At 45.9% G+C, this 23,756-nt stretch overlaps 1 protein-coding gene across 2 annotated transcripts in view; it reads right to left on the bottom strand.

The window, feature by feature from the left end:
- MTAP (methylthioadenosine phosphorylase) overlaps positions 1–21,511 on the bottom strand; it is a 48,166-nt gene extending 26,655 nt beyond the window's left edge. The window contains exons 1-4 of one of the 2 annotated variants that reach the window (XM_019430670.2): positions 21,061–21,511; positions 11,893–11,979; positions 10,614–10,672; positions 7,540–7,707 (exon numbers count right to left, since the gene is read on the bottom strand). In XM_019430670.2, the coding sequence (XP_019286215.1) occupies positions 7,540–7,707; positions 10,614–10,672; positions 11,893–11,979; positions 21,061–21,093 (347 nt within the window). In that variant the 5' untranslated portion in view covers positions 21,094–21,511. The remainder of the gene's footprint in view (positions 1–7,539; positions 7,708–10,613; positions 10,673–11,892; positions 11,980–21,060) is intronic. The other variant, XM_019430669.2, reaches the window with a different exon arrangement.
- Positions 21,512–23,756: the final 2,245 nt, after the last annotated feature.

Below are 23,756 nucleotides of genomic sequence, written 5' to 3'. Positions count from 1 at the left end.
GAAGGGTGAAAATGGTGTCACCCAGCTACCCAGTCTCTAGTATCAGAACTCTGTGCTCTCCCCAACAGGCAATCAAGCGCCCCTCCTTTGTCTCCAGCTTCCGTCCACTCCCCTCTTCTACACTGTCCGTGACCAAGCCGTCAATCAGCCTGCCAGGTGGCACCTCCCTCCTGAGCTTTATCTCAAATGGAGCTGTGTTTCCAAACCCCTCACTTCTGAGGGCCCTGTGGCTTTGACCCACTCCAATCCTCTGGGGGAGGGTCTCACCGAGCAATGGCCAGGTGCCAGCCTGCCCCAGAAAAACTTCAGATCGTGTAGCAGCAGCATTCCAGGGATTATGGTAAATCACAACACACATCCGGTGCCAGGCTTCACCTTTAACATCCTTGTTCCAACACCAGCAAATGTAGCTGTTCTCCGGGGTCCACTGGGACCTTTGCCTGCGGGGAGGCCGCACAACCTCTACCAAATGTCCTCTCAGCAAGGGAACCACTTCTCCTCATGTGGCCTGAGGACCCCTCAGACCCTGCTGTCTGCTCCTAGGAATTCACCTTTCCCACTACAACTCCAACAGGTATCAAGCTGCGGAGTTTCAGACTCTGCACTCCCCTGTTTATAGTGTCTTAACGGTATTTAAACCCTCTTCTTTGTATTTTCTCCTTTCTCCCTTTCTTGTTAAGCCCCTTAGAGGTGTTTCCACTCTTTCTCTTTCTCTCCAGCTGCTTTCGGGGGGGAGTGCTTTTCCTGTATTCTCTCCCCCACCCCAGTCTCCATCATCTCTCCGCAAGCAAAATCAGCTCTCTACCCTCTACGGCTTCTCTCTCCCCTAGTTCACTTCTGTGTGCCATGCAACTGCCAAGTTCTGTGCTTCAAGTTGTGCAGCCTGTTGTGTTAATCCTCAGATCAGTTTTTAGGTGTGCAAAATAGTTTGGTGTTGATCTAGCTGCATTTCAGGGATGAGAGAGGCAAAAAAACCTTCCATGCTGCTCTGCCATCTTGGCCCCTCCCAAACAAAGAGCTTATTAGGACATTCCTTCTCCCCAGGCTGTATTGTTAACTCAGCCTTGTGGGTCTGAGCTGGTACTAATCACCACTGTGTGACAACCCTAAGCGAGTGCTCCCAGAGAGTAGTGGATGCTTTGTTTCCAGCACTTTTCTGATCATGTCTTTGTTTCTGTTCTATTTTCTGGGAGTAGTCTGGAAACCAGCTTTGCAGGAGACACACTGGAGAGGAGGGATGTGAGGGAAGTGGTTGACAGAGAACAGAGGGTGGTTCAAAGCACACACAGGTATGACCTGAGGATGGACTCTCCATGCAGGGGTGACCCAGAGCCATGGCACTGACTGCCAGGTTGAGGCAGTACCATGGGTATGATCAACTTAGGAATTTTCCAAGCAGGGAAGGAAGAGCTGAGGTGGGGTGAGAGTGTGGGGTTAGAAGACATCCAAGGGGGGTAATTTAATCTTGAATTACAAAGTGTGAGGTATCTCTGGGACCCTGTCCTGTGTCTAGTGGCCAGTGGGATCTGAAGGGGGAAGGCACAGCTGGGAAGTCTGTGTGTGAAGGGTGGGTGAGGTCACAGGCTCTGGATGCTAACTGGACTTCAAACTCCATGGATCCCACTTACTAGAGAGTAATGACCAATATCTTTGAGTTTTAAGTCTCTTCAACCATAAACTGAGAAAATTACACTTGTACGTGATGAACAGGATTAAGGGATTTGTGGCACTTGGTAATAACCCCCAAATTGGAAGCTTATCAGCATTTTTAATAAGAGAAGGGATATGAAGCGAGGCAGTAATAAGGGAACTAGGTTGCGGAGCAGAATGAGGAAACTCTCGGGAACATGGGTATAGCTGCCCCTGCTTCCTGGACAGGTGGGCAGGAAGACGGTAAAGGCTGGGCACACAAGTAACTGATGAGAGGGAGGGGGAAGGAACATGGTAAGTTATGCCTAATAGCTTCTGTTTTTTTCATAAAGAAGTAATACTCTCAACTAAGAGTGAAGGAGAGGGGCAGGAAGCAGTCAGGGTTTGAAATAGCTGCTCACGGGCATGGAAAAAGGGCTAAGGGAGGGCTTCCTGTGAAATCCTTTACCAGAAGCCCCATTAGTACCGATAAAAATCCACGCCATGCCCCAGAAGTTCAAAGACTGGTGATATAATGGACAGCAGAGCACACCTCAACCTCCGGGTCAGTCCTTGGCAGGGGCCCGTTCAAACAATATTACACCATGACCTCAAGGGGGGAAGCCCAGGGCTTTGGGAGGGGGAAACAAACTGACATAATCCCTTACCACTGTGTTTACAGCGGGACTTTCCTGATGAGTAAGCAAGCAAGCATCACAGCCACATTACTCAAACCTTTCCCTGACGTAGTGAAAAAAGAACGCTAAGAAGAGGGAGGCTATCAACTCAAAAACCAATCCAGCACCCTCATTTTGCAGATGAGGACACTCAGTGACAAAAGAGTTTGGGGGCAAAGCCAGGGAACAATTCTGGACGTTCTCACTTCTAAGCCGGGGCTTCTCCCACTGCATTCTCCACCAGAACCTAACTGGGGGCCTCAAACGTAACAGGCTAACATGTTAACGGCATTTTGCAGAAAACATCTGGCAGTAGGAATCACACCCTGTTTTTCATCTCAAAATTTTTATTGTATTTTTCTTAATTGTTTAAAAAAAAAAATCCTTATCTGCATAACATTCCTGATAAAAGCCACTATTAGAAAGTAAGAATCTCATCTTTGTCCTTCACAGATGTTTGCTAGCCCCAGCTCGAGATAGTTCCGATAGCTATAGCAGTTTAATGGGTCCTACTAATCTGCATCTTAAAAAACAAACAAACAAACAAAAAAACAAACAAAAACTTAATAGAACGTGGGCATCTTTCCAAATAGCGTACCCACATATAGAGAATTCAATTCCTTTCAGTAACTATCAGGATTGATGGTGAAGAGAAGAGTCATGTATGGAACTGCTGGAATCCTCTACCCATGTGTACCAGGCACGACATGGAGAGTCAGTAGTTCGGGGTGACAGGTATACGCCACACACACAAGAGTTTGCATCACAGAAGAACCCCCAAATTATGAATCTCGGAGCATCTCCCTTGTGAGATCCTTTTAAAGTATAAACAGCCTCTCAACAGTCTCTTAAGACAGACAGAAAGATCAAATTCCTTCCCTAGTTCAAAGGGACCACGGAATGACCGTCAAGGAGTGAAACAAGTCCCATTCTTAACCATGTTTTATCCCGAACTGTCAAATGACCTGTGGCTCTGACAACAAGAACCTCCATCAAGGTAGAAGAAATGGATCAATCAAACCCAGTTCCATCAGAAGGTATGAGGCACTGAAAAAACTTACTGTGGACGAACCTCCCACAAGTTCTCAGTACTTGTAGAACGCCATTTGTAACTGGTTTGTGAAGAGCGTTGTGCCTGAAGCCCAGGACCCAGGGCAAGGGAAGAGTGAAGAAACCTGTCACCGTGTAGGAAGAGTAGGAAAATGACAAAACCAACACATTCTTCTGGTATTTAAATTCTAGACCATCCATTTTGCTTTCCACAGCTGCCCTAATCATAAGCACAAGATATTATTTTCACTTTAAATATTTGCTAAGGCATTTCTTTGCATGTCTGAGAAAGAGATGCATGACTGCACACACCCCAAAAATACTTGGAGCCACTCCCCTCCCCACCTGTCTGCTGTCCTGCTCTCTCCATGTCAGCCACACCCAGGATTCCCCTTCTCTCAGGCCCAGGCTTTCAACTTTTCACAGGCTGGAACACAGCTGGAGAGAAAAAAATTACTTTCAGAAGACAATGAGCTTGGGGCACCTGGGTGGCTCGGTCAGTTAAGCGTCCAACTCTTGGTTTCAGCTCAGGTCACAATCTCACAGCTTGTGAGTTCAACCCCCACACGGGGCTCTGCGGTGACAGTGTGGAGCCTGCTTGGGATTCTCTCTCTCTCTTCTTCTCTCTCTGCCCTTCCCTAACTCATGCTGTCTCTCTCAAAATAAATAAATAAACTTAAAAAAAAAAAAAAAAAGAGGACAATGAGCTTATTTTCTTAAAAGAGCTTCTAGTCCATCATACTCCTTTAAGGGTGTATTCCATTTTTAGGGTAGAAATCTAACATTTTAAAAACCACCATAAAATCAGAGCCTGCTGTCACTCTTAACCTTAATGGCCTCTAAGGTAGGCATGGCTGATAAGCCAGGCTGGTGGTGGTTTTCTCTATGCTGGGCACTTTTTCTATGGACGGCAGAGAAAATGACGTGTTTTAGTTCTGCCATCTATTAAGTAAGAATAGCCACACTACTCCTTCCTGATTCTTTATCACAAGTTTCTGTTAGGGATATTAAAACAATCCCACTTAATCCTCTGATGACCACTTTAGGACAAGGATATTTTTTCTAAGATAATGTGCCGACAAAGTGACAGCAGTAAGCAAAAATATGTTTCTAGATCAGTCCCTGTAGAAGAATCCATATGTAGTGCAGAGAGAAAGAGCCTAAGTAATGGTGGGGCTCAACCTGGATTTAAGAGAGGGCAACGGGCTGCTGATTTGGCTGAGGATAAACAGAGCCAAGAGAAAACCTCATAATCCAGGGCTCCTGTCCCCGTGGCTATCACCCACTGGGTGGCTTTGCAGAATGTTGCAATTTTGTCACCCAAGCTGAGGCTGGGTGGGTGGCTATGGGAACCTCAAGCTACAAACAGCACAGCCGCTTGCTCACCATTCTGTGTCTGAGGCCATCACCCAGAGAACACATCAGGTGCCTGCCTGAACACACCAAGGTTTACCTTAAATACACGAAGGCCATTACTCATAAGGTAAAAAGTACCGATTCTCCTCTCCTATGACATAAACCTACTCACAGTGACTCAGGTACATACCCAAGCTTGGTTAACTGGCCCAGCTAGTGGCAGCATTATTCAGAAACACTGTCCAATAGCAGTATAATACAAGCCACTTAGTCATTTTACGTTTTCTAACACATTAAAAAAAAGTAAAAGAAATAAGTAAAATTAGCTTTAGTATCTTATCTAGCCCAATAAATCCAAAATGTCATCATTGCAATATGTCATCAACATAAAACTTCAGATTTCTTCTGAATGATATTCCCTTAAGAGAAAGTCTCTTCTATTGTTACCAAATAATGTTAACTACAGACCCACCCAACCAACATGCCACAAGCACAATAATGGCACCCAAGTACTGGGAAGGTAGTACGTGCTAGATAAAAGGCACTTGCTAGACTCTGAATTTCCAAGGTAAGAGCAAGGAGTCAGGTTATCCCCACTTCACATAAAAGAAAACAGGTATCAGAAGGCGTTAAGGTTACACAGCTAAGGAGTGCTACGACGGAATGAAACCACATAGAAGGGCAACGCTTGTTCTCTTTCTCTTCTCCATCACCCCAACTGCTTTCTTGAAAGAGCCAGTATGGGAAACATCTACATTTGCTATATATATGTGAGGAAAATATCTGGCAAACACCACAGTTACACCATCTAAGTAACAAATTAATCCAAGGCTTAACGCCCAAGTCAGACATTTCTTTCCAGCACCATCTTTGATACTTAATAAATTTGGATTAGTCTGAATACGGAGTTTTATACTCTGCTATACTTTTTTTTTTTAAGTAGGCCCCACACCCAATGTGGGACTTGAACTCACCACCCTGAAGTCAAGAGTTCCATGCGCTCTCTACTGACTGAGCTAGTCAGGCATCCCATGTACTCTGCTTTATCAAACACAAGCATATTACAGCCATTTTCTCAAGTCATTACCTCCAAGCACAGGGACTCTTGACAACCATAGAGATTTTGATCAAGAATTCCAACCTCTCTCTTCCTTTGAACGATCACGTTCATGCAATTGCTAAACAATACTGACTGGCTGGTTCAGCCGGTTAAGTGTCCGACTCTAGATTGCAACTCAGGTCATGATCTCACAGTTTGTGATATCGAGCCCCGTGTCCAGCTCTGCGCTGACAGTGGAGCCTGCTTGAGATTCTCTCTCCCTCTCTGCCCCTCCCCTATTCATGCACTCACGCTCTCGCTCTCTCTCAAAATAAAGAAAAGAAACTTTAAAAATAAATACTGATGGAGCAACTACGGGCCATGCACAGTTGTGAGTGTTAGGGATAAAGTGGCAGATAGGGTCTTTACCCTCACATGGCCTATATTCTAGAGGGAAAGATGAATAATAAACATATGGTGTCAGGTGCTGAAAAAATGATAGGAAAAATGATACATGAAGGTCATGTAATGATTTTCGTCTACCCCCATTATTTGTTAGGTGGAGCCACATGAAACTGCTGATATTCAACCATTTCTGACCTAGAGAATGGTCAATTTCATGTAGTTCAACCTAACAGTTTCACTCCATCAGGGAATAATCAAGAATGCTTCTGATGGACTCTAAATAGAACAGATCCCTGACAGGCAGAAGGCACAGAGAACCAGACTGAATAAACTTTCCTTGCATAGAAGAGGTATGAGAGGTGTCTGGGTGTAGTAAACTCAGAGCAGATGGGAAGGGAGTGATAGGCATAGGTCATGGTCTGGGGACTCCAGTAGGAGCCACCAAGTGGCTTCCACTCTGCTACTTCTCCCCATCATTGACTCAAGGCGCAGAGCACAGCCATCTGTCTCCATCCAAAACACCTTGGGAGGTGGTTCTTTTCACCACGAATTGTAGGGGGGCAGGGTGCAGCAGGCAGGAATCCCTAGGAGACCACCCATTCTCCCTTGTGACCTCTTTAACTATTTCTAAGTCCAGAAAAAGCCCAGGAGCTTGGCAGTCTATTACTACTGAATTTTTTTGGTAAAGGACAGTTATAAATTACTTGTGCAATTAAGTAACAAAGAAGTCCGTAGTTCCTGAACCAACTGATCAATCAACACCGTGTAAAGACAAGCAGATATCACGTGCCTGCTGGTACAACGCGGAAGGGAGGGTTCTTGCCAAGAATTTGAACCTGGTTCTTATCAGGCCTCCAGAGCTACCCACTGGTTTACAACAAACACAGGACACAGGGGAACACCCTAAGTGACACTTAAGGATGCAGTCAGTAAAATCCAGACTGGGGACACTACAGAATAACAAGAAAAATGAAAAAAGGAGGTGGATGAAACATTATTAGCTCTTGCATGTATGAGTGGACCCCCCCTCTGGACCCGTATTTGAACAAACCAACTTAACAAAAGTCTCTAAGATGGTAGAGAAGAGGGGAGCACTGTCTAGACTGCTAATACTAAGGAAATATTAAGTGATTTGCTTGTTTCTAACAGAGTCCTTATCTTTTCAAGTTACAGGCTGTAGTGAACTGATATATGGCAAAGCTGGGAACTGGTAACCGGAGAGATTCTTATTCTGTTTTGCAGATGTTTAAAACTCCCACAATGAAAAGCTTAGAGCAAGTCTGTGGGCCTGCCCTCCGCATCTCTCCCAGGTACCCACCAAATGTCCATTTGAGCTGGGAATGATCTTACATGAGCCTAAAGCATCTTCAATGATCTGCTCACCTGTCGATGAACTGATCGATAATGACGATATCACCAGGTTGAATCTCTTCCCTCAAAGAACCGCAAGCTGTGGTCACTATGACATGTGTACAGCCCTCCTCCTTCAGAGCCCAGATGTTCGCCTGGTAGTTGACTTTGGAAGGCATGATGCTGTGCTGTCTCCCATGCCTGTGGGAAGAATACAGCAGATGAGTGAGCAGGGCACTCGAATACTGTCAGAATAGAAGCAGTATTTCATAGAGTTAAAATTATTCTGGGCTGCTTGAAAAACTACCAATACTACATGGAATGTTCCACCACAGAAAGGCAAAGTGTCAAGTCCAGTGTCCTTTACATGTGGTAATACAGAGGTAAGCTTTCAAGGAAGTAACCGAACACACACAAATCTCTTTCTAGAATGACGATTAAGTTTGAGCTTTGGAGTAAAACTGCCTGGGTCCAAATCCTAGCATTGCCATTTACTACTGGGGTGATCTCATCACAGCTACTCAGCTCTCTCAGCCCAGTTTTTTTCATCTGTAAAATGGATATTACTGCACCATAGATTGTTATTAAATATCCCTTGTATCATCCCATATTTATATTAAAAAAAAAAACTTTAATCTTTACCAACAGAATTATGTAAAACATCAAAATGCTCTGTACATAATTTCAGACTTATCAGGGAATAGCTTATCAGGGTTTTTATCCTGAGTTGACAGATGACTTCTCAGAAGGTAGAGGTTCATGAATGCCCAGAAAGTATATGCATTTTGCTAAGACTGGTCTTCAAAACACTAAAAAGATTTTCAAAAGAAAATCAAAAACCAAAAGTAGGCAAGAGGGGTGGGTGGCTCAGTCAGTTAAGTGTCTGATTTCGGATCAGGTCATGATCTCATGGTCCATGAGTTCGAGCCCCACATAGGGGCTCTGTGCTGACAGCTCTGAGCCTGGAACCTGCTTCGGATTCTGTGTCTTCCTTCTCTGCCCCTCCCCCGCTTGCTCTCTGTCTCTCTGTCTCTCTCTCAAAAATGAATAAACATTTAAAAAAAAAAAAGCAGTTAAGAAACACTGCACTAGACATGCACGAGGGTGGCTTAGTTGGTAAGCATACAACTCTTGATCTCAGGGTTGTGAGTTCGAGCCCATGTTGGATGTAGGGATTACTCAAAAGTAAAATCGTTAGGGGTGCCTGGGTGGCTCAGTCCTTAAGCATCTGACTTCGGCTCAGGTCATGATTCACGGTTCTTGAGTTTGAGCCCCACATCAGGTGAGCTTGAGCCCCGCTTTGGGTGAGCCTTGCTTCTCTCTCTCTTTCTCTGCCCCTAGCTCACTCGTGCCCTCTCACTCTCAAATTAAAAAAAAAAAAATTTAAAAAAAGTAAAATAAAATAAAATCTTAAAAAAAAAAAGAAACACTACATTAGAGGGACAAATAGTTCACAGTCCAACACAATTCAGTTCAATTGGCAGTAGTATAAAAGCCTCACCATGGGGCCACACCACTAGCTGTTTTCTCTTAGAGCCTGGAAAAAATTAATCAATCCTCCCGCAATGACCACAGACCAACAAAGAATTTTGCCTGAAATCAACCCATGTAACCATCTAAACCTAAATTTAGTTTTACTGAATTCAGCAAAGTCACTTCTGTTTTAAAAATGTGGTGTGGCAGACAGGGGCACCTGGGTGCCTCAATCAGTTGGGCGTCTGACTTCAGCTCACGTCATGATCTCACGGTTCGGGAGTTTGAGCCCCTCATTGGGCTGGCTGTGTGCTGAGAGCTCAGAGCCTGGAGCCTGTTTTGGATTCTGTGTCTGTCTGTCTGTCTCTCTCTCTCTGCCCCTCCCTGGCTCTCAAGGTCTCTCTCTCAAAAATAAATAAACATTAAAAATATTTTTTTTTAAAAAGGGGTGTGGCAAACAGACTCTAGGATGATCCCCGTTTTCACGCTCCATCTAATTCCCTCCTCCCTCCACTGCAGGTGGATGTGAGATTTGCTTCCAGCCAATGGGCTACACCAGAGGTGTTGGGGTCACTCTCCTGACTAGGTTTCACCTGGCCAGCATGTACTAGAGCACCCCCTCCTTCTGGCCCTGAGGAAGCAGGCCGCTATCCTATGACCTACGCCCCCAGAACTGAATTCTGCCAACAAGCACTTAAGCCTGAATGAGGACCCGGAGCTCCAAATGAGAACAAGTCCTGAGTGTACCTTGTGTGACCTTGTGTGACCCTGAACACAGGAGTAGCTAAGCTGCACCCACACTCCTGGGGCTCAGAAAGTGTGTATTGTTTTAATTTGCTAAATTTGTGCTAATTTGTTCTACAGCAACAGAAAACTAATCTATGTAGTCTAATTTCCAACCTTGTGATAAAAATGATTTGCTCCCTCTGTAATAATGGAATAGTCCTAGCCTGGTCAAGAAAACAGAGTGTGGATACCAAAGGGAACCCATTCCCTGCAAACCTAGAACTGTTACTGCACCAGGGGTCGTGAATGAAGCAGTCTGCCTTATTAGAAGAAAAACAATGGGGGTGCCTGGGTGGCTCAGTCAGTTGAGCGACTAACTCTTTTGATTTCAGCTCAGGTCATGATCCCAGGGTTGTGGGATCAAGTCCTGCCTCAGGCTCAAAGCTGAGCATGGAGCCTGCTTGAGATATTCTCTCTCTCTCTCTCTCTCTCTCTCTCTCTCCCCCCCCCCCCCCGCCCCTTTCCCCTGCTTACAAATACACTCTTACTCTCTAAAATAAATTTTTTAAAAAAGAAGAAAAACAACGGACATGAGAAAGCCTCTCTCCTCTTGAAGTTAGAACTGAAACCAGAAGCTTCAATTTTTGTCGGACTTGCTGTACTGCTCATTAACTACTCTAACCACTTGTCTAGTCTAAGGGGGGTGGGGTGAGATCTCTGTTCTCCAGAGTCCAGATTATCTCCAGATAATTTACCCCAAAACCATAAGTAGTAAATAAAGGTGGCCGAGAAGCTCTGGCTCCACCAGCACATAAAAACTCATTCCTGTGTCATTACTCTCTCCAGAATTCAGGTCAAATTTAAATCTTCCTTTGGTACCAACATTCAAAAAGCTTAGAATATCTTACCTTGCGAGGAGGACGCAGTCAACATTCTTTATCTTCCCCAAAATTAAGGCATCAGAAGGCTGAACATAATGAAAAATGGTTACAACCCAGTGACGTGGATACACTCATATATAAACAATTTAAAAACTGCCACTTCCATTGTTCAACCACAAAAGGATTCATGAGAACTTGGAAGATATGCTTTTAAAGAAGTACAAGTCTATATTTGATTAACTTAGTCACTAATACTGAGGCTTCTACAAGCACAGAAAGTCACAGGACCTGGAGAGCTGCCCTGGGTGCATGGGGTAGACCACACTTAGCAAGAACTATTTGTAGCCAAGCGCCCCGGGGATTCTGATGTCACTAACACTGATCAAAGAGAGATGTGTCAAGGGTATTGGGCGGGTACAAGACCAGGTGCAGAAAGGAGTTCACTGTCACAGAATTTAAGGACTCCGCACTGGAACAGTTTGCCATGTTAACCAGGTCTTAGATGGTCATGGGACGACCTGAGATAATGGAGAGGAAGGTCCCGACAACTTGAAGGGGGCGGGGGGGTGGGGAGGGTTAAGAAAACAGGAGACCGTGAAGTGAGCCAAGGCGAAAGCAGGACTTAGAGAACACAAGGTCAATCTATAGCCTTGGATGAAAAGGAGGACTGGGTTGAGACTGCCAGATGCAGGGATCTTACAGGACCAGGAGAACCATCGAGTTTGGAAGCAACACTATGGAATTAGAAGGCAGACACCTCATCCTAGCTGGCTGACACAAGAGCTGGAAGAACAAATAGCCTCCATGCAACAGAAAAGGAGTGTTTTATTTCCAGTTTAGTTATGCTATTGTGTTCTGCATCCTCAGGAAATCCCCCCTTTGGGCCAGGGCTTACTGAGAAGAGGCCACTTTGCATTATTTGCTACTGTGTGTCATCAGTCTGTCTCCAAAATTAGTATGGAAGACACACAGGCCCCAATTAGAAGCTGATTTGAATGCAGAGATCTGAAGAAGTGCAGTTGCGGTCTCTGAAATGAGTGTCTGGCTTCTAGAGATAAAAATTGAGAAGTTGTGTGTGCACGTTCAAAAGCCATGTTCTCAATCGTGTGAAGTCCAAGGCACTCTTAGGGACACGGTCTCAGCTGGCAGAGCCCAGTGACAGGAATACTGGCCCCTCTCAGCCGGGGGCAGAGAGCCCTGTGCTGCCACGACAAAAGCAATTTAAAAAAAGTTCTTTTTAACTTAAAAACCTAGCCAGCAAGAAGAAAGGAAGAGGCTGGTATGTCTCTGCTAACTGGATATGAACCTTGCCAAATGGAGTATCCACGTATTTTTCTGTTCGTCCTTCCAAGATCTCAGGATCATCCAGGCCTGTTCCACCAATTATTCCAATCTAAAGGAGACAATAAGAAAACAATATATTTGGTCATTTTTCATTGTAAACAAGACCATTATTTCATGCAAGTTCATTTATTCATACATATATGCTCTTCACCATTCCTGCTAAGTCCTAGTTATTTTTAAAAAACTGAACATCACAGGGGCGCCTGGGTGGCTCAGTCCAGTCGGTTGAGCGTCCGACTTCGGCCCAGGTCATGATCTCGCAGTCCGTGAGTTCGAGCCCCACGTCGGGCTCTGTGCTGACAGCTCAGACCCTGGAGCCTGTTTCAGATTCTGTGTCTCCCTGTCTCTGCCCCTCCCGCGTTCATGCTCTGTCTCTTTCTGTCTCAAAAATAAATAAACGTTGAAAAAAAAAATTAAAAAAAAAAAACAACTGAACATCACAGAAAAACAATCACTCATTCAATACACATTTGAGAGCCTTCTATATTCCAGAAATAACCAATGCATGGGACATATTTTGGACTATATGACATTTGTTTCTGACTATGGAAATAACAAAGGTAGCATAGAAAAATACTTTAACTAGCTTAAGTTAGAAAAGCAAACCTAAAAATGAGGCATGTGGTTCTAACCAATCTTGTTTTCTCTACTAAATGGGTTATGGAGTAAGAAATGCTCAAAAGACGGCCAGGACAGAAAATATTCTGTATCCCCATCCAGTAATGATTTCTCTTCATTATGCCATTTGATAAAGAAACAAGAAAGATTTTCTTTCCTAGGCCACTGAAATCACAGAGCTGTAAGAGATCATGATAGAAGAGTCTGAAAAAGCATAAAAAGTTAGCTTCATGTATATTTATAAAATCAAACTATCCTTCATATATATGTAAATATAAATAAGTAATGCAAGTTCTAAATTAAAAAAAAATTTTTAAAGTTTTTTTAACGTTTATTTATTATTGAGAGAGAGAGAGAGAGAGACAGAGCATGAACATGGGAGGGGCAGAGAGAGGGGGAGACACAGAATCCGAAGGAGGCTTCAGGCCCCGAACTGTTAGCATAGAGCCCAATGCGGGGCTCAAACTCAATACTGGCGAGATCATGACCTGAGCAGAAGTTGGACGCTTAACTGACTGAGCCACCCAGGAGCCCCTAAAATTTTTTTAATGTTTATTTATTTTTGAGAGAGAAAGAGAGGGGGAGGGACAGAAAGAGGGAGATACAGAATCCAAAGGAGGCTCCAGTCTCTGAGCTGTCAGCACAGAGCCTGATGAGGGGCTCGAACTTGTAAACTGTGAGATCATGACCTGAGCTGAAGTCAGACGCTTAACTGACTGGGCCACCCAGGCACCCCAACAAGTTCTAAATTTTTTAAGTTCAAGTGTTGTATTGCATTTTCCAGAGATGAACTTATTAGTCCTTGTCTCCAGGTGCTAATCGGAGTTACAGGAACCTGATACTGCAATTCCAGAGTTAATTTGATGACTAAGAAACACAAACAAGAATAATTACAAAGACAACTAAATATTAACTGAACAGTTAACTAAAACTTCAATGACTGAAATCATTCAGGTTCCCTGGACTGACAGTTCCTCAAAGAGAAACAGGATTTAAATTACTGATGACAGGTTAAAAGAGAGGACACTTTACTAGAAACTGAATGGAAAGTGACCTGCACGTTTTCCTTTTTTTCAACAAAAAGCTTTAAATCTATTGTCACTGGAGTAAAATTTCTACTAAATGAAAGAAAGCAGCTCCTTGAGAAAAAATTCCAGAGTTAAGAATTAACTGAACATCTGAGTGATTTTCAGATCAAGTGACACAAGTTGACTTCTATTTAATATGTGGGAAAATGGCCACCTCTCTGGCCCGCGGTTTTCTGGAAGGAAAACCAAACAGAATAAAACAACACAGGTAATTTAGTGAGATTTTACTGAAGAACTGCTAGTTACAGGATTCAGACCTTTAAAAATATCCCCCCAACGTCCTCAAGTGGCTAAACCAGTTTTTGAAGTTGGTGCCACCTTGTGGTATGTTAAAACCACAGCAGGTTACACATTCGATGCGGACCCCACATTTCTCTCGTATCTTGCTACCACGTAAGACAAAACCCACACTGCGGTTTTGAAATCAACAGAAATGTTCATTTAAGTCAGTACATTTAAACCATGACAATTTTGATAGAAAAAAATTTTTTTTAATTTGGTTTTATATAATCCTAACCCTTCCTTTCGCTGGGCCAGGGCATCTCACATCCGGATTCAATACTGGATTCTCAGACTTGTACATACAAGACAACACAGACTTTGTTGTGAAACCACCTCGGTTTGGGGGAAGCTAGCCCAGCCTCGCAGCAGCGATGAAGAAATGCCAACCAGGGATCCTGCTGCAGTCTGGAGCCCCTGGGCCCGCTATCAGCAGCCCCAAGCTTCAGTCCGCAGCACCCTGGCTGCATGACTGCATTAGGTAGCTGGTAACTCAGCCCTCAGAGAAGAACACGTAGTTTCACTGGGCATGAAAGCAAGAGCTGCTACCGCTCCCCAGAAGGTTGGAACAGGGTCTCGGGCACTGGAATTATCTATAGGTGAACACATCCAGTCATCTAACCGGCTCCAATTGTTCATGGAAAACCACATCTCAAAAGGGATACAGAACACATGTAGCAAACTGCATACTGCCATATCGGGGAAATAGACCTCTAACCATTTTTCTGCTGTGGAGGGAGGCCAGCAGTGCCAGAATGGGGCAATGTTGCCACCTGCTGGCTCCACAGCAAAGTACAACTAGGAGGGAACTCTCTCAAGCACCCATGGCCTACCTAATAGGGTGTCACGTGGAGCCTCTCAATTCAACAGTCCATCTAGTACTTGCCTTGGTAATGCCTTAGTGATGAAGTAATTGTGTCTGAGTACTTACAAGTCACAGGCACTAGGCTGAGTGCTTCAGATGCCTTACCTCAACTGATCTTCACAACCACCCTGCAAGACAGGCCCCACAGTGTCACAGTCACTTTACCAAAGACAAAAAAAAAAAAGCATCAGATTAAGAAACTTGTCCAAGAAGTAAGGAGCAAAGCTGGAATAGGAACCTAGGTCTTTCACGCTCAACTACAACGATGTACTACTACCTTCCAATATCCCCTGGAGTCCTTTACAGCATCGTACCGTACTGGGAAAGTTTTTCTGTCTCCGTGTATTAAGGAAACTGATGTCCAGAGAGGTCAGATCCTGGACCGGGGTCACAGAGCGAACAGAAATAATGACTCTGGCATCTACGCAAACACCTAAGAAGGGAGGGGACTCTCCATCAGTGACTTCATCCACACTCAGGAAGCAACGACAGGACCTTACCAGGCCTTCTGGGTCAGAAGCATCAGCCCTCCATCCAGGAAACCCTAGACTGCTAGAAATAAATATGTTTGGAGACAAGGATGGAATTCCTAGGTCACTTTACACCAGATAAAGTTCTAAAATAGAGACCCCCCCCAACCTGGTCAATCATGGTCACTGCCAAATTATAACAGCTACTGGGTTCATTCCATACTTTCCCACTGACAGACCACCGAGTCAACTTCCTTCAAAAGAGAAGAGAGTTTGACTTCCTGAGAGTGCAAAAGCATTTTATCTAAATGTTGGCTTACCTGGCCACAATGGTTATTTCCAGCAATGCTAAAAGGGCTCACACTAACCCCCTATCCTGCGTCCTTTTCCCCTGGTACCTAGACCTAGGAGATTTCACATATCCCACTTGGTTTCAAGAACCACTCACCATCACTCTGAGGCCCAGATACACTACCTGAAGGAACCTAGCACTCCACGACGGCATTCTCAAAACACCGTAACCCCAAGCAGTTGAGACTAGCTCATGCCAGAGAGGTGGGCTTCCTCTGAGCGCTTCAAGCTCACAAGGAGGCAAGAAGGCCAGAGCTCAAGCTGGCAGCAATCCCTTATCTGAGCATTTCAGTCCTGCAGCCCCGGCTGCCGTTGACCTATTTGGCAAGCACAAGAGACAAAAGTTCTCCCTTAATTGAGCCAACCTGGCTTTGAGCCTCCCAGGGCCTTGCAAAATCCCAGAAGCCCAGCTGTATGGGGACAGAGTGGCCAAATGTCTCAGTCTGGGTGGCCTGTTGAAAACCTGCAATACGGTCCAGATAGCTGGTGGCTCCATCTCGGACAAGATGCCCTTCTCCGTAAGCCACCCTTGTAGGTGATGGTTATTGGCTGAACTGGTTCCCCCCAAATCCGTATTTTGAAGCACTAATATCTAATATCTCAGAATGCAACTCTTTTCGGAAATAGGATCTTTGTTGAGGTAATTAAAGTTAAATGAAGTCACAGGAAGGGCCCTAATCCAATATGACTGGTATCCCTATAAAACAAGATTAGGAACACAAACACACAGAGGGAAGACCATGTGAGGCACAGGAAGCTGGCTGACTGCAAGCCAAGGAGAGGCCTCAGAAGCAACCAACCGTGCTGACACCTGGATCTTGGCCTCCCAGCCTCCAGACAAAGAATAAATGTCTGTTGCCTAAGTAACAGTTTGCGGTACTTTGCTATGGCGGCACTGGGAAACTAATCTGGTCATGTGATATTCTGATCAGAGATAACCTTGGGGCTCAGAACATCTGTAGCTTTACTTAACCAACCACCTCTTGCAAAGTCAGGATGTTTATTCTAATGGGTAGACACCCCCCTTGAAGATATAATTCACCTCCTGAAATGGCCTTTTTATACTCTGGTTTCTCTTCAGATCGCATAAATCTTTCGCCTTTTACTGAAATGGCCAACTTTTTTTTCTTTTTTGAGAAGGATTTTCCTCAATGCTAATTGTATTCTGTAGAGCTTTCCTTCCCTTGTGGCACAGCAGCAGGAATGTTCCCGGTGTTCCCCCTGGGTCAGCTCCGGGATACGAGAATCCTGTGGGGAACTTTCAATACTGAAGCTCAGGTCCAAGATTCCAGAGACTCTGATTAACCGGGCAAGGCAAGGTTTGTGTTCTTAAAGCTCCTCAGGTAGTTCTAATGTGCAGCCAGAAATGAGCACCCCCACCCTATGGCCCAGACCACGAATTGCCAAAATCTGGACTAGCTGAGGCTAAATAAATAATGCTCCTGAAAGAGATCCTGTCTGTGTCCTAAGCCCCAGAACCTGTGAATGTTACCTTACTGGATTAAGTTACAAATCTCGAGACAGGGAGATTATCCTGGATTATCTGGGTAGGCCCTAAATGTCCTTATAAGACGGTCAAATGGGAAAGAAGGTGACGTGATCCGGGGCCATGAGCCAAGGAACACTGGTGATCTCTAGATGCTGGAAAAGCAAGGGACCGGGACTCTCCCTTGGCTCTTCCAAGAGGAGTCACTCTACTGACACTCCCATTTTAGCCCAGTTAGGACTCATTCTTGCACTTCTAACCTCCAGAACTGCGAGAAAATACATCTGCATTGTTTTAAGCCATCCAGTCTGTGGTAACGGTTATAGCAGCCATGGGAAACTAGAACACCAAGAAGCATCTGAAGAGCTTGTTCTGAGTGCAGAAACCTGGCCTTTTCAAAGCTCCCTGGGTCAGCAGCTATCACACTCTAGTGGGCTTCTGAATACACTGAGGCTGTTGAAAACCCAGATTGCTGGACACCCCCAACCCCCAGAGGTTCTGATTCCGCAGGCCTGGGGTAGGCCTGATAACGTGCCTTTCTAACAAATCCCCAAGGTGGGTGCAGATGCATCATACACTTTGGAAACGATTGCTTTAGATGTTTCTGAGGCACAGACTAGAATACCATGATCATGGGGCACCTGGGTGGTTCAGTCGGTAAGCGTCCTGACTTAGGCTCAGGTCATGATCTCGCAGTTCAAGGGTTCGAGGCCCGCGCTGGGCTCTGTGCTGACAGCTCAGAGCCTGGAGCCTGCTTTAGATTCTGTGTCTCCCTCTCTCTCTCTCTCTCTCTCTCTGCCCCTCCCCTGCTCACGCTTTCTCTCTCTCAAAAATAAATAAACATTAAAAAAAAATTAAAAAAATAGAATACCATGATCACAATCACAATTAGGGATTAGAGTCCATTGGACACAAAAATTTATATCACCTGTTTGCTCATCGGTACTGAAAAGGAGATCCTTAATTTATAGAATGATGAGAATCAAGTGAAATAATGCATTAATATCTGTCACCGTTTCTGTATATCTTCCCACTTCCAGCAACAACAAAACAAAAATGAACATCCCTCGAAGCAACAACAAAAAGCCCCCTATTGCTTGGTCTTTCTCTGCTGGTCGGAATGCAAACTGGGCTGCTCCCGCATCTCCTCACCAGGTAGTCTCTGTCTCAGGGATCTGGCCCAGGTCCCTCAACCCAGCGTGTACTGGCTCTCCTGGGAGTGTCGGGAAACCCATGGGGACACTTCTGGCTGCCACAACAAGGGGGCAGGAGTGCCACGGGCATTTTGTGGGGAGGCGTCCAGGATGCACTATATGCCTGGCAATGCTCAGGGCAGCCCTACAAAAGGAGGAAGCGTCCTGTCCAAAATGCCACTGTGACCCCAGGCAAAAAATGAAGCCTCCCTGGCCTCCAGCTTCCAGTTGAGGCCTGGTTTCGGAGAGTCGCTCAAGGACTCTCAGTCTGAAGGCCTCTGCCAGCCACACTCAGGCAGCCACAAGGAGAGCTCAAAAGGCCCATTCATCACAGTCTAGACTCCGTGACTTGCCTGTCTCTCTCCATACCATTTTGTTGACAGCTCACTGCACACTTATGATGGAACCGTATTTCCTCCTTGTGATAACAACCGTGATTAATAAGGCTTATTTTTAATCCCCCAGAGCAGCTGCCTGGGGGAACCATAGCCAGCTGAAAGAGCCCTTTAGAATGTTCTGTCCGGGTGCCAAAAACCAGTTTAGCCCTCTGCATGGTCATACGTATCACCTGCCCGTGACTGATGTTGGAGGATGATGTCTCCCTGAGGTCCTCCCAGACAACAGCTATCCTTAATAACATGGGAGAGTAGCCAGTGGGCATGGGGAGAGGGGTGCAGGCTGCATAATCTCTCTACTCACACAATAAAACAGGACATGTCGTATTTCGGAACTGCCTCACATCCAGCTGGGGGCACACCAGGCTCTGGGCCCAATTCTATCACTATCTAGGTCCAGCTGTATAGTCCTGGACACCTTAGTCGACCTTTCCAGGCCTCAGCTTTATGTCCACAAAAAGGGTCTGTGTGGCTATGTGGTCTTAAGAAATGTTCCAGCTCTACATTTCACAATCTGGAGACAGGGTATGGTTTTTAGGAGCCCATTTTGCTCTGCGCGCTGGCACCTTGTGTCTCCTGCATAGGACGTAGCCTCAGCAGTCTGAGGGATTTGGCGTTGCCATCATGGTTTCTCAAAGTACAGCAGTCACCCTTCTAAGCTCAAAGAGCAATCAGCCAGCAGGCCTAGCACTATTTGTCCCTCTTAATTTTATATTCAGCAGCTCGCCAAGACCAAAGATATACGTCATTCAGTATTTACATCAGGGCTCTAGTCAATGCCCGTTCTGCACTTAAGTGTACTGCACTAATTTCACAGGGATTGTGTGACTGGAGAATGTCAAACAAGACTGAAGGGAGGCTGTTTCCATAACCATCCCTCTCTGCTCCTAATGTCACTTTAAGTGTACTCCTATAAGGGAAAGGTGATCACTTCCGCTGCTTAGCCACTGAAAGCTGTCATCTAATAAGACCTAGCAAAATAACTGTTGGAGAAAAGACTTGTAAAATTTATTTCAGCTCCCGCACTAATAAGCACTAACATCTAATAAGTTTCAACCATGTGCTAGACAGATTAATTGTCACCATCCCAGCAAACCCTGCAGGAAAATCCCCACTTAAAAGACGGACACCTAAAGAACTCACCTACTTTGCTCATAAGCGTGGTAAACATTTTCTGCTTGTCCTCTGCTACTGACAAGGGAGAGGCCTTCTACAAATGTTTGTTAAGCGCAAGATTCTTTTCAAAATGTCAAAGCTGAGTTTCATGTCTGAGTATGAATGCAACACTCTCTACCCTACCCCTTCTCATTCTAAGTGTCTCATTAAGAGCTGCAAGGGCTAATAAACTCATCACTCTGGCTGAATACACACCGCAGAGATTTGCCTTCTCCCAAAAGAACTGAACACAAAGGCGGGAATCAGGAGATAACCGAAGAGGGATCTATCCCAGACCTTCCTATCCCATCCGCCAAGAATTTCTAAAATCAAACAAATTTACTGAGTTCTCAGCCAATCATAAACAACCTAGAAGAGATCTGAAGTTTCATCATCAATATTTCCATTGCTCTGTAATTCTACACTCTTCTCCCGAGACTACAACCAGGATGTGTTTAAAAAGCCCCAGGGAAGCTCGAGGCACCCTTCAGAACTCGGGCCCTCCCCTGGCCAAAGCTTCCACCGAACAAAGATCCCTTGTATGGAGACCTGTGAGGTCCGAGGGTACAAGAAAACCGATCTCTAACTGTTTCAAGGTTGCAAACAAAGCAGCTTAAAGCCAGAGGCCTCCAAACAGGGAGCGGCCCGGTACTCCATTTCGGTGAGGTCAAAAAGTCTCAGAATTCCCCAAGCATTGCGCTGCAGGGAAAACTTCAGGACAGAAAAGCCCTACGTTTGAAAGCATAAGAAAAAAACCGGAAGCTCGCACAAGTTCAAGCACCCAGTTCTCCCACGTGGGCCGCGGGCAGCGAGCCGAGTTGGAGCGGAAGCGTGAGTACTGCCGGCACCGGGGGCGGGTCTCAGCAGTTGCGGGCGCCCACACTGCTAGTCCAGCAGCTGCCCGCCGGAAAGGAGTGGAGCTGGGGAAGCGTTGGGGGGGGGGGGAGTGTGGGGAGCAAGCGCAGCCTCCACCCACCGCCCTTCTCCACTTGCCCACTCCTGGCGCGGCGCAGGTGCCTCTGAGCCCAAGGTGTGGGGGGAGAGGAGCGAGACTGCAAGCATTCTCTCTCCCCCAACCCGCGCCGCTGGGCCAGCGCCCCCGGGGCCGGGCCCCAGACCCTGCCGGCCGTGGCTGGGGCGCACAGGCCCGGCGCGTGGCCCGAAGGCGCGGTCCCCCACCCACCCAGCGGGAGCAGGGCGGACTGCAGCCGCCGAGACGGCTCATCTCACCTTCACCGCCGCGGGGGTGGCACCTGAGGCCATATCTGCGCGGGGAAGCGGCTGCGGTGGCGGACGCGCTGAGTCCGGGAGCCGAGCGAGTTGTAGCGGTGGCACCGCGCGGAGCAGTGCGGAGTCCCGGGAGAGGCCCTGGCTCCTCCTCTTCCTCCCCGGGACAGCTGGATTGGCTGCTGGTGTGGGAATCGCCCCCGCCACCCCCCTCCTCAATTGGAGGTTCTCGCGTCCGGTCCTTTTGGCAGACCTTTCCGGTTCTCCGCGGTTTCTTTCTCACCCCAGTTCTAAGTAAGGGGTTCACAGTTATGATAATAATAATGGAGACCGTTAGTTGAGCCGTTGCACTGCCCCAGATTCTGTGCCTTTGCCCTTTAATCAGATCTGTTACCTTTCGCAAGATCCCTACGAGGAAGAGCGCCACTCCCTGCTCTGCCCACTGGTAGCTGCAACCTCGGCCTCCTCTGTAAAATCAGGCTGGTCGCTGTTCCAGAAGTTCTCGCGGGAGGGAGACTCCTCTGGAGGAAACTGGCTGTTCACAGACATTCTGCCCAACTGCTAACACCCGGCTGCCGAGCCTTGCTCTTCCTACTCCCGCGACCCGATCGGGGGTGTGCTCCTGTCCCTGAATTCCTGAAGGACTAAGTAGGGATGAGGTTGACGCAAGACTCCGAGGTAACAAAAAGGAAATAAACAGAGTAACCGACTACCGGATGACCTTTCTGATGTGCATACTATACTCATCTTAAATTTGAGGGGAGGCTTTTGAAGGGATGAGACACTGCCAACCCCCAGTTTGGCTTGATGCAGGCCAAGGCCATCTTTAACCTCTCCCACCCCAGCCAATGTCCAATACACCGAGATTCAGAATCCAGACTCATGGTCTTCATTGTTCGACACCGACTGACCACTCCCGCATCCCCCTGCTGCATGCCCCCCTCCCCAACCATCCCCAAGGCAGAGCACCAGCCCTCCACTGGGATAATCCTTTCCTCTCAAAGTCCCCATCCCTTCCCTGCTGGGATAATCTAGTTGAACCTCCCTTGATGGATTAAACTCTCCTAAACTAAATGCTGGGTGGCAGTAATGTTCTGAGATACAAAAATACTGCACATAAACCTAGGGGTTGGGAGGATGGCTGTGAAAGAATACACTTTCCTCTTTCCCTACAGCAGCAAAGCACTGAAACAAGACACAAGTACACTTTCATTTAAAATATCACTGTGGGGGTGCTGCCCATGTAAGCTGTTTACTGAAATAGTAAAGACTTCCACTCTTTGTTACTTTTTGCTCTAGGTCTACCCTTTCTTACAATGTAAAGGTTGTTTGTTTATTTTAAGTTATAAAATGAAATGGCTAAAGAATAAATGTAGAAGACGGGGGTGTTCCTTTGAAAAGGCAGAAGGCTGGGAGTCCCTCAAAGATGTAGTTTTCTGGGAGTCTGCTGATTTCTCTACTGGGGAGCAGGAAGCCCAGTGATCAGAAGGGAACCATTGTGGGAAGGAAGATACCCTGGGTATGATTGCTTTGTAATTGGGGGATCTTGACCAACTTCTGTGCTTTAATGTGACCAGCAAGTCCAATTTCTGTTCTGTGCTGCCTCTCTGCCCAAAGTTAGACCCTGTGAATAGAATGGATCCTGTAAGCATTAGAAGACTCTCAGAGAAAGAGTTGGAAACTTGGAAGGGGTTAAACTGGACTTCTGGACTTTTGTACTGTAACTTGCAGGTCAGGGCTCAAACGTGCTCTTTTTAAAAATTTTTTAATTTTATTTATATTTTTAAAAATTTACATCCAAATTAGCATACAGTGCAACAATGATTTCAGGAGTAGATTCCTTAGTGCCCCTTACCCATTTAGCCCATCCCCCCTCCCACAACCCCTCCAGTAACCCTCTGTTTGTTCTCCATATTTATGAGTCTCTTCTGTTTTGTCCCCCTCCCTGTTTTTATATTATTTTTGTTTCCCTTCCCTATGTTCATCTGTTTTGTCTCCTCATATGAGTGAAGTCATATGGTATTTGTCTTTCTCTGACTGACTAATTTCACTTAGCATGATAGCCTCCAGTTCCATCCACGTAGTTGCAAATGGCAAAATTTCATTCTTGTTGATTGCCAAGTAATACTCCATTGTATACATATAAACCACATCTTCTGTATCCATTCATCCATTGATGGACATTGGGCTCTTTCCAGACTTCGGCTATTGTTGATAGTGCTGCTATAAACATTGGGGTGCATGTGTCCCTTTGAAACAGCACACCTGTATCCCTTGGATAAATACCTAGTAATGCAATTGCTGGGTGGTAGGGTAGTTCTATTTTTAGTTTTTCAAGGAACCTCCATACTGTTTTCCAGAGTGGCTGCACCAGCTTGCATTCCCACCAACAATGCAAAAGAGATCCTCTTTGTCCGCATCCTCACCAACATCTTCAAACATGTGCTCTTGAACATGTGATGTCTGTGAAGGGAAAATTGTCCCAAATCTGGTCTGGGTTTTTGAGTGATATAATTCACAAACCATCAATAGGAGGAAATTAGCACTTCTAGACAAAATTTAAGCAATTTTCTAACCTCTTGTAGGAAACCAGTCACTTCCCCTGCCCCCCCCCCCCAGCTGATTGTCATGCACTATTTATGTGTGTGTGTGTGTGTGTGTGTGGCATGTAGTTCAAGACAAATGGACCCACCTTCCAA

This window comes from Panthera pardus, unplaced genomic scaffold (genome assembly GCF_024362965.1).
Source record: "Panthera pardus isolate Hobbes unplaced genomic scaffold, ASM2436296v1 HiC_scaffold_20, whole genome shotgun sequence".
Classification (NCBI taxonomy): Eukaryota; Metazoa; Chordata; class Mammalia; order Carnivora; family Felidae; genus Panthera; species Panthera pardus.
The sequence above is the reverse complement of the archived record's forward strand: the minus strand, read 5'-3'. Positions and strand labels throughout refer to the sequence as shown.